Below are 12,041 nucleotides of genomic sequence, written 5' to 3'. Positions count from 1 at the left end.
CACGCCTGGGTTCCATGGCTCCCTGAGAAATCAGGAGGAACTCAGCACAAGTGGACCCAGGTGTGGTCTGACATCCACCTCGTGGGGCTGGTGAGACGTAGAATTTGCACTGTTGGGGGCTCATCACAGACTCACCAGTCCTAGGTTCCCCACACACGTCCCTGGGTGAGCAAAGTAGATAGACAGGGGAGATCAGTAGGTTCCTTTTTCTGCTGTCACATCCTCCCACCCCCAATTCACATCCCCCAACCCTGGTTCCTAGGCGCTGAGTCAGCTCTCCCATAGATCACCTATGTACTTGTGGGTTATAAAGGGCACTCTTGTGATTCTAAGCATAGGTTCACTTAAAGGAATCAGAAAATTTTTCTTTCACTTCCGATGACTCCATAATAATCTTCCAGTGAAAGAAAAATGTGTTTGGCAACCCCCTCCCCTGGGGAGCCTCAAGTAAGAAATAGTTGTGATAAATGATATAACTTAAAAAAAGAACAAACCCCAAAGCAGAATGAAGGGCACGGTGAATACTATCAGGCAAATCCAATTTTTTTAGGGTGAGTTTCTTGCAAACTACATTTTTTTTGGGGACAAAGGTTGATGGAAAAGGAAAAAAACATGGGAAGGATACACTGGTGGAGGAGAATGGGCACTGGTGGAGGGATGGGTAAACGATCACTGTATGACTGAAACGCAAACACGGAAGTTCGTAAGTTTGTAACTGTACCTCAAGGTGATTCACTAATAAAAATTTTTTTATAAAGAAAAGAAAAGAAAAGAAACAAATTGAAAATAGTTCTAAATGCGGTAGGGGATGCTAGAATGCCTCAGTGGTCACCGTACTTAGGAATCGGCATTGCCAACCCCCTGAGATCTAACATTTCAGTTCTGTAACATGTGCTCAGTGGCCTGAAAGCTTCTGTTAGCCAGTCAGCACAACAACAACAACAAAATGCCTTATCTGTGAGGGGTCTTATAAAAAAGTAATCAATGATTGCTTCTTTGGAAGAAGGAAGGGTTCTTGCAAGCAAGGTGCATGTGACGAAAAACACCATCATGCAGGGAGGAGAAAGAGGAATAGAGACAGAGTATTTCCTGATTTATGTTCTTGACTCAAATTTAGATTTTCTTAAGCCATGTCCTCCTTGTTCCACTAAGCTAATGAAAGCAACTAAAATAGAACACCTTCAGCACTGATGAGTGAAGAATAATTTCGAGTGTAATTCTGACTGCACAGATGTTTTGTGATCATGAGGCTGTTTCTTGAGACAGAAATCAGGTCTTTTGTGTATGTGTAGTATAGAAACTGATAGTATGGCAAGGAGGGCAGAGAAGGCAAAGAAGGACTGGGTCTGCAGTCAATGTCCTACGTGGGTGGTCCTCAATGATTCACGGACAATGGAAGAATAGAAGAATGTAAAATGCAAGTGAAAATATTTACACGTGCAAAAGGTGAGGGGAAGCACATAGGAGGCACAAAATGAAGACGTGCCACTTAGTTAGGTAATGAGTACTAGTACCCTGGCTTTATGATAAACAGGATGCCACGCATACTTTGCAAAGTCTGTCTCCCACAGGGTTGGGTGTCACAGCAAATGCCAATGCAGTCACTGCCCAGAGTTGTCATCTGCAGCTCTCTAATAAGCAGAGAGACTCAGAGAGGCAACCAACATGGTGTTTCATAACCCCTCTGGTTCCTTTGTAACATGGTTTTCCAATGGCTTCACCACAAAAGAAAATACAAGAGAACCTTTCTAATGAGCTGGAGATATTCACAGGAATATCTTAACTCTTTTCTTAAAACTTCTTTAAAAAGTCCCATTTTTCCCCACTGCAAAGCTTCAACTTCCCCTGCTACCAGCACCCACCCTCTTGCCCCCATCCCCCACCCCCAGAAGGAAGGACAAAAAAACTAAAGAAAAAAATAAAAACCATGAGTGAAAACTGTTCCTGAAAACTTTGCAGAACTGTAACAGCTTTCTCTCGGTTAAATTGATTGGTATAGCAACATTATAAAATGACTATTAGGATTCATTGTGCACAACAGAAAGTGCTGAAATGTCAGCAGACTATACAGCAGAAAGTAATGGGTTCTGAACCCCTGTTAGTCAAAAATGATTTTGCTTCAAATTAGAAATTGATTTTTTTTGGACACAAGCCCTTTCCAGGCTTCCGGCTTCTGTAGCTTGGCCTGGGAGAGATTAACCTCCACCATTGCAAGGGCTGGCCTGATGATACCTTCCTCAAAGTGCCTTTTCAATTGCAGCTTTCTAATGTGGGCTGTGGTCTTAACCAATAACACAAGTTATTTGTCCCTCTGCTATTACACCGTATTTTTCTCATTTTGCCATTTTATTTTTGTGCTGACACACAACACAAATTTGTTGACAAGTAAGAGAAGACTATGTTATGCCTTGCAATGTATCCCCCATACCAATTTTGGCTGGTTCTTCGCTCTCAAAATGCAATGACTAGGAAGAAAGGAGCCAAGTAAGAGTTCCCTGTGACTAAAGGACTAACAGACAATCACAAAGATTCGGTCACACAAGTCTCCACCAACTGTTTTGTTTCTGCTCCAGAAACAAAGAGATGTTCAACAAAGAAAACAATTAAGTAATATAATGATTAAGCTTTACATTGTCCTGAAATAATGAAGGGCTGCAGAACTTTATGTTGAACAAAACGAATTTTTCATTTTGTTTCAAAATGTGGATAGTCTCCCTTATGACATTTGGACAAATTATCCTCTCTCAATTAAACAATTTCCAAGAGAAAATTTCTAGATTAATAACAATTAATCCCAAAACCAAGAAGCTGGCAACTGATGAGGAAAGGCATGGAGATTATTCTTAGATACTTGCTAGGTAATCTCATAAGGAACCGCCAATTCTCAAATAAGTAAATCTTTTTAGAGTGTCTAGAGAGATTATGACAAATAATACCCAAAGCAGAGAGGTGGTAGCCCATTTCAAAAAGAAACAAGTAACATGGAAATCAGGGCAAGTAGTTATAAGCAGAAAAGTGCTTGGAAAGAGTGTGAACAGAAGGGTACCCAGACTATTTTTGTCCTTTGTAGCTGGTACACATCTTCTGTCTAACTCAGCTTCAATGTCCTTCCCCTTAATGATTCCAGGAGACATTAAGCCAAAAGCCACTTCAGAAACAAAAGGGAAACACAATGAAATTCCACAGTGAAATGTGACTGTTTAACTTAACATTTTACAGTTATTTATAATTGATTTCTTTTAAAATACCACTGGCATATAAAATATGAAGGATTACTGACACTTAAAAGACTGCTAGGCAACATGCTGCAGACTTATGACATTTTGTTTTAGCAAAAATGTACAATTAACCATGACTTTCCCATCCATCCCATACTTTCAATTAATTGAGAATTAATTGGAGTTGTTAGAGTTTACTTTCCCATAGAGATTTATGTTCAGTTTCTTGTCTTCCTTACTTACTCTGAATGTTATTTTCTGTCTATGATCATACTTACTGCTGAAAAATTCTTAGTTTGCTCCCTGCAAAAAGAAGAACAAGTGGAATAGCTTCTCATAATATTCTAAGGAAAAAAATGATGTATTTCATTGATCTACTAGATGTGCCACCTATGGCCTGGTGAGCACATGTTCGTTTGCAACACTTACCTTTAGCTAATAGTTGGGGGAAATCACCAGAATTCATGACTGAGGCTACCAATAAAGACCTGCCCTCTACTAGATACTAATTTTGCCTCTTGCAGATACTAGATTTACCTCTTTGAGGTTGATCTTTTTTTGGACATGTCCACGAGGCATCATCTTCTACTTGTGACTGAAACCCAACGGTCTTCTTTTCCTTTTTACTGTCTCCGCTGTTTATGGAGTCTTGGTACTTCCTGATAGATGGTGATGTTCCAAGAAGCCAGTCATCATTTTTTGAAGTCAGTAAGCTGAAAAGAACAAACATGAATGGGCTTAGAGAGCACAGAAGGAGATGCCAAAAGCATACAAATTAAATGTGAATCAAATGTAATATATGACAAAAATTAGTAAATAAAAATAAAACCAACGACTAATCCTTTTTTTCCTTATTTTTCACTGGAGTATAATTTAAATAAAAATTTGCTGAAAGTTTAATTTGTGTTCCATCATAACAATTTTGGAGAAGAAATTTTCTTTTCCTCAAAAATCTTTTATTTGAAGTTGTGGAAATGAGGCTTAGACATACAAAACCTTTAATAGTCATAGAGTATGACTAAGAACCAGAATATCTGTAGAAATAAAAGGTAAGCTAAAATAAGATTTACAGAACAAAAATGTTCCCAAGTACTAAAAATGAATGGTAGGAATTAAAACATCACCTGTTTGCTTTAAAATGTGTTTCTTCTTCTCAATTTTTGTAGCATTTTTTTTAATGTATACAAAGCATGTGGAAGAAATAACCTATGTCCTCATAATATTTCATTATTGTCAATAAAGCAAATATAGAGTAAAAGACATTTTTATTTATTTATTTTTTTTTTTGCTTTTTTTTTTTTTTTTTGCCTTTTGGGTCACACCTGGCGATGCACAGGGGTTACTCCTGGCTCTGCACTCAGGAATTACCCCTGGCGGTGCTCAGGGGACCATATGGGATGCTGGGAATCAAAGCCGGGTCGGCCTCGTGCAAGGCAAACGCCCTACCCGCTGTGCTATTGCTCCAGCCCCCAGAGTAAAAGACATTTTAATTAAAATAAACATCTCTCTCTCTTTGTGGCTTTTGGGCCCTACCCGGCAGTACTCAGAGCTTACTCCTGGCTGTGCATGAGGGATCATTTGGGGTGCTAGGTTCCAGGTTGGCTTTGTGCAAGGCAAGTGCCCTATCCATTGTACTATTGCTCTGAACCCTAACACATTTTCTCACATAACACTTTATTTAGATAAAGGTGTTACGCTACATACCCCAAAATATTTCACCATCTCTCTGTTTCTGTTTAAATTCACCACAGACTCATGACAATTTGGTTATGTTCCCCATGTCTATCAACAATATGAAAATTAAAGTGAAGAATAAGCGGTTATTCAAAAGTATGATTCTAAAAAAAAATCAAGTTAGATGTCTCACACATCCCCAGGAGCAAAGATGGTCTCTGTCCAGGAATAAGTTGAAAGAGAATTACTAGATTTGTTAATAAATCTCAGGTGGCCCTTACCATGGTTCAAATCACATAAACTAATGGCACTAGGCTTCTAGTCGGACCTGATGAGAATATTCAGTAATGTTTACTCACACCATGTAGGATTACATAGCCTCAGGTAGTTTAGGTTTATTGGGTTACTCCCGTTACAGTGCTCCCATTCCTCTTTGTTTATTTGTAACTTCTTTCTTAGTGTTCGGTTGATTTGTAAATATTGTTTTTCTCTTCTCCTTGAGTCCTTTGCATAGTTTATTCAGAGCCATGTCCTTTTTGTATGGACACAGGAAGACTTAGCAAATGCCATGCTTTTGTAAACTGGGAGTCATTTGACTCTACATCATATTTTCCTCTGGGCATCTGTTCTCTCGACCTAAGCCTCAGCTGCCCTTACTTCCTAGCACCCCCAAAAGCAGGGTCCTGCTGAGGGACGAGACGGACCCAGGGCAAGAGGTGAGTTGTGTGCTACCCTGGCATCGAGATGGGCCTGGCCAAAGTGCCTAATGCTTAAGTATAAGTTAAGAGCTTGATCATGACAACATTATACATTATTAACAAAAATGAACAATTAAATGACCATTCAGGGTGCTGTAAAGAAACAAAATTATTACGGGTATGGCTTTAGATGGGCATAATATAATGTATTAAGTTGATACTCTTGGAAACAATGATTTCTCAGGACCCAAGGGTCAGTTTCCCATGTGTACTCCCTAGTGAAGTGTATTTTCACTTTTCTGTCATAATTTCTATTGAGGGTACAGAAAAATAAGAAGAAAACTATTTCACTGTGAGTAAAAGATAAATCTCCTTATTCTGAATCTTTTGAACCAAGGCAAATACAATAACTATATTTCTTCTTGTTATTGTTGAAAAGTTAATGTGACCGAAACTTTAGGCTTTCCTAAAATGTTCTCATTCTCCACTCAATTAAGCTCCTAACATAAGCTAATATTCATTATTCCTAACACCAATTGTTTGAGATTCTTTATTCAATTTTACATAAAGGCTTTTCTGTACCTTTATTATAACCCCCACTATATTATAACCCCCACTCCTATAAAAACAGATTTCTCACTTCCCTACAATAAAGATGATTACATAAAAATTGCTTTGCATTTATTTCTATGCTTACCTTTCACTATTCCTTTAGTAATGTCTCAAAGAAAACCACATTTTCTTATGTTATGCTCAATATAATTCTGACTCATGTCATCTTTGACTATGGTTTATCTATCACACATCTTTGTGTGATTTACAAACTATCTCTCAACTAGATTTTCCCGTGAGGTATGCAAATAATATAAGAAGTTCTATTAAAAAAAATCAAACCCTAAACCTAAAGTCAAAACCTTTTCATATAATTGGAAAATATAATATTCAGTGTCAGTGAAGGTATGGGTACAGTAGCATTTAAGATTTAAAATTAGCAGAACTGGAGAGTAGTAGTTGAATGTGAACGAGGCAGAAAAAGATTTAGAGAATTGTTGGAAGAATTCTGTGTAGATAAAGGATCAATGGAGGGAAAAATAAATATAATTTGAGGTATCTGAAAAGTGTCTAGAAAGATATTTCAAGAAATCAAAGGGTTTAATTGCTAAGAAGCTTCTATGCTAGGTGCTGACCGACCAGTCTTGCGGGGTGACAGACAGAACTGAGGAAATGTTTTCTTGATGGAGGAGGTGGTAAATTTCTGTGAATTAAAAAATGGATACTCAGGAGCGAGGTGAAGGTCTAGAAAAATTCACTGATGAATTTTTTACACTGATGAAAGTGCAACAATGAAACTTAGAAATAGGGGCTGGGGAGATGGCTCAAAGTGTTGGAGCACATGTGTTACATGAGCAAGCCCCCATAGAAGTTCAATATTTAATCGCGGGCACTCCATGGTATCCTGAACATACAAAGCCAAAATGAAGGAACAAAAAGACCAAGACCAAGAAAAATTACTGTTCTGCAATATTGAGGGCCTACTAGGATTGGAAATCATACATTTTTTATTAGGGTCAGGTATATGTATGTAGAAGCAGATAAGGCAAGGCCAGCATTTTATTGGGAGAACAAAGCAGGTGTACCCGGCCCATCTTCCTGTCTTCCACTCCCCCAACCTTCCAAAAGAACAAAGAGAGGATGAAGGAAATAAAGCGAAATAAAGCGTACTGATAATAGAAGAGTTAAGGTCAACTACTTCATTAGAATGTAGGTGTACAAGAAAATGGACGTCGGGGGGGTGGGTGATGGGGAGAGGATTGACTGGCTGACAGATAAAATGAGAAGTGAAGGATTTAGATGACTCTTTAGGATAAAATAAGAACAAAATAAGGGCCAGAGCACAATAGTACAGCAGGTAGGGTGCTTGCCTTGCAATTGGCAGCCCCAGGTTCAATCCCCCAACCTGCCAGGAGTGATCCCTGTGCCAAGAGTAAGTCCTGAGTACAGCCAGGTGTGGCTCCAAAACAAACAAACAAACAATAACAACAAAAATAGACGAAACAAGACATAAAATTTCTTTAACAAATCCATATAGTAGAATGAGGATATGAACAAGCTGTAGGGGAAGATGCTGGACAACAGAGATAGGATCAAGGATTTTGCTCATCGCAGTAGGTGACAGAGAGCAAGTTCCATATGGGCACAGGATAATGTTGCTGAAGAGAATTGGAGGGAACTGTGCAAGAGAAACACTCTATCCATGGTAATGCACAGACCAACCACATGGATATTGGAATCCTGAAGAGACAAGGGCACATGGTGTCTTGAGGAAAAGTAGGTGACTCTGAGTGGAAATCAAATTCCCAGTGGGTTAATAATGGAAGACAAGAAAGGAAGGGATGGATTTCAGTACGACTGATTATACTGAAAGTCACATAAAGAAGTTAAGCCAGAGAGTAGATAGAGGTTAGAATGAGAAGAAAAGTCTGGCACTGAATTTCTGTTCTTTACTAGATATGATAGAATGAATAGTCTTTACAATAGTCCTGTCAGAAAACATGGCAATTTGGGGGAGGGAATTTTTTTTTATGTGTAACAGAAAATCTAAACTTGTTTATTTTTGCCATTATGAACAGAAAATTACTTAAAAGCATCTGAAAATTTACATGCTTCATTACAATTTATTTTACAGACTTACAAACTTGCATAATTATGTTTCAGTCATACAATGTTCAAGTACCGATTCCTCCACCCATGCCCATTCTCCACCACCAATGTTTCCAGTATCCATCCCGCCACCTCGACCCCTTCGCCCCCACCCTCCTGCCTCTGTGGCAGGCACATTCTCTCTTACTCTCTCCCTTCTTTTGGGTGTTTTGGTTTGCAAAAGATACTAAGTGGTCATCATGTTTGGTCCATAGTCTACTTTCAGGACGCATGTACCATCCCAAGTGAGCCCTCTAACCATCATTTACTTAGTGGTCCCTTCAGCTGGGAATTTTGGAGAGATATTCTGACCTGTTCACATATCAAAATTAACTGGGAAGTTTAAAAAAGCAACAAATTTAGTCTCACCTGTAGAAGATGAATTAATCAGCCCTCCATCACTATGCTGCACTCATCTCAGTCTCTTTCTTCCTTTTGATTTTTTTAAAACTCAGGATGTGATTCCTCTGAGGATGGCAAGAGAAAACACACATACATACACACATATACATGTATACGGTATATGTATATGTGTGTGTGTATATATCACTGTGTCACTGTCATCTTGTTGCTCACTGATTTGCTCGAGCAGGCACCAGTAACATCTCCATTGTGAGACTTGTTACTGTTTTTTGCATATCGAATACACCACGGGTAGCTTGCCAGGCTCTGCCACGTGGGTGAGATACTCTGGGAAGCTTGCCGGGCTCTCCGATAGGGATGGAGGAATCGAACCCTGGTCTGCTGCGTGCAAGGCAAACGCCCTACCACTGTATTATCGCTCCAGCCCATATATATATATATGTATGTATATACACACATATATTCATATCCACATCTTGGAAAAAAAGAACTTATGTTACTATCTCCAATTCCAACACGGTTCCAACCAAATCAACATGGTTCATTTTAATTTTCTCCTGTTCTATATGTCTCTCCAGTCCAACAGTGAAAAATAAAGTGACTATCACTTTCCTTAATGTAGTTTTTACTTAGTCCTCTTGTATGGAAATAATATTCTCTAATCGCTGTTATCATCTTTACTTTCACCATCATGATCAAATAACTACCATCATCTGCAGCTCTAGGGTATTTCTGCCAATATATACCCATCTGAACTCTCTCCCCACTCACTAGGCCCGGGCCAGGCTATGTCTGCTGTAAGGACCCTCTCATTCCTTTCTGGCTGCATGATTGCCTGTGGAGTGACCACGTGCTACCCTTTCTCATCTTTTTAAAATCCTAATTTCTTTTCAATAGCTACTGCCCCAACAACACAAGCTCTGAAATTTTTTTTCTTTTTTGGGTCACAGATGCTGAGGGTCCTTATGTTCCTGGAGTGAGCAGACGCCATTGGGCTACACTAGCACATGATAGGGACAAATGAAGACATTACCGGTGCCTACTCGAACAATCTGATGAACAAGGGGATAACAGTGAAACAGTGATACAGTGAACATGTTAGAATTTGAGTCTTGTGTACTAAGATATATATATGTATATACATATACATATATGATATATAATTGTATAATGTATATATATTTATGTGGACTGGAGCTATAGTACAGTGGGTAGGGCGTTTGCCTTGTACGCAGCCAACCCAGGTTCGATTCCTCCGTCCCTCTCAGAGAGCCTGGCAAGCTACCGAGAGTATCGCACCCACACGGCAGAGCCTGGCAAGCTACCCATAGCATATTCAATATGCCAAAAACAGTAACAACAAGTCTCACAATGAGACATTACTGGTACCTACTAGAGCAAATGGATGAACAATGGGACGACGGTGCTATGGTACCTGGCGATGCACAGGGGTTACTTCTGGCTCATGCACTCAGGAATTACTCCTGGTGGTGCTCAGGGGACCATATGGGATGCTATAAATTGAACCCGGGTCGGCTGTGTGCAAGGCAAATGCCCTACCCACTGTGCTATCTCTCCAGCTCCCAAGCTCTGAAACTTCTTGCCATGGCATTTCCATTATGAATCAAGCTCTAGTACCCCATAATAAAATTAGTTTGGGGATTAAATAGGTTGAGAACAAAGGTTAGTTTTTTTTTTCTTGTCTATGTCTAGTATATCCACCATTATTTGTTTAAAAGACTTTCCTTTCTACCCAAGTGTTTGGCATCTTTGTTAAAAAGCAATTAAATATGAGCGAGGAGGGCTATTTCTGGACTGTTCTATTGATCTACTTATCCATCTTTTTTTTTAAGATCTAAGATCAAACCTAAGTATTTATTCATCTTAACATGAATACCAATGTGTATTGATTTCATAACCTTACTTGTGAATTTCAGGATGGAAAGAAGTAAATGCTACATAGATAGCCAACAAGGTACCCTTAAGTGGTTATAAAATGTCAAATAAGAGATATATTATGAAAAAAAATGCCATAGATGAAGAAATGTTTGTTGCAATTAAAGTGGTATATTACCTAAGATAATGTAAATTTCAAATACATATGCATCTAAAAATATATGCAAAAAAAACAGATAAAAGTAAAGGAAAAGTTGGAAGTTTACAATTATATCTCCAGGTTTTAGCATCTCTTCATTACCAATTGATAGGAAAAAAGAAAAATTTAGTAGGCTACAAAAATGAAATATACTGCTAATCAATTTAATTGACATATATAAAACATTATACTTAACAACAAGTTTACACTTTTAAAAGTGCACATGGAATACTAACCACGATAGACAGTATAAAATTGTGCCATAAACCAAATTTTATTTCTAAAGAATGAAAGCTTACAGAATATATAATCATATTGGTGGGTTATTTAAAAAATAAATAAGATACTTAAAAATATCAAGCATTTGGAAATTATGTAATATACTTTTAAATAATTCATAGGTTCAAAATATCTCAAGAAAAACTGTTACACTAAAATAATGAGACAAAAGACAACACAACAAAAAGTTGAGGAATATAGAAGTAGTGTTTAAAGGGAAAATGATTTAAATACTTCTAACTGAAAATTTTAAAATCAATGATACATTTCACCTTATGAAATGAGAAAAACAGGAACAAAGGAAGGAAACAAACAAAGGAGAAATCTGAGAATTAAGGAAATGATACAAACTCATAGGTAGGCCCATTTATAAAAGGGAAAACTCAATTGACAAGTCACAGGAATCAGAGAGTATCCCCACAGATCTGAGGTAGTGAAAGAACATTATGGCTATTTCCTGAACAACTGCATGCCATTGTAGTCAATCACCGAGTGTGTGAATGAGATATATATGCTTTTTAAAACTATAATTTGGTAAAGCTGACTCAAGAAGTCACATGAACAGAAATAGCCCCATGTCTATTAAAGAAATTGGTTTTATAATAAAACATCACATAAAGAAAGTAAACTAGATATTTTAACTGGTAAATTTTATCATATTTTAAAAATATTACAAATTTCATTCAAAATTTTACCCCATGAAAGAAGGAATACTTCTCATGTTATTGTGGTGATACCCAAACCCAACTATTTTTACAATAATAAAATATTACAAACTAATACTCTTCATTAACATTAATATAAGAATCCTCAACAAGGTGTTAGAAAATCAATCTAGCAATCACAATATAAAAGATACTATATTGTGAGGCTGGAGAGAGAGTATGATGGCTAAGGTGCTTGCTTTGCAGTGTCTGACCTAGGCTTGACCACAAATGGTTCCTGGGTCCGTTAGAAATGGTTCCTAAGCACAGAGTCAGTAGTAAACTCTGAGCACAGGTGGCTGTAACCCCA

General features: G+C 37.9%; 1 protein-coding gene across 2 annotated transcripts in view; it reads right to left on the bottom strand.

Moving 5' to 3' along the window:
* Nucleotides 1–12,041, bottom strand: part of KIAA1328 (KIAA1328 ortholog) — a 312,654-nt gene that overhangs the window by 62,427 nt on the left and 238,186 nt on the right. For both annotated transcript variants that reach the window (XM_055129540.1, XM_004606086.2), the window contains one exon: nucleotides 3,756–3,931. In XM_055129540.1, the coding sequence (XP_054985515.1) occupies nucleotides 3,756–3,931 (176 nt within the window). The remainder of the gene's footprint in view (nucleotides 1–3,755; nucleotides 3,932–12,041) is intronic.

Source organism: Sorex araneus, chromosome 2 (assembly GCF_027595985.1).
Source record: "Sorex araneus isolate mSorAra2 chromosome 2, mSorAra2.pri, whole genome shotgun sequence".
Taxonomy (NCBI): Eukaryota; Metazoa; Chordata; class Mammalia; order Eulipotyphla; family Soricidae; genus Sorex; species Sorex araneus.
Note: the sequence above shows the minus strand (reverse complement) of the source record. Positions and strands in the feature narration are given on the sequence as shown.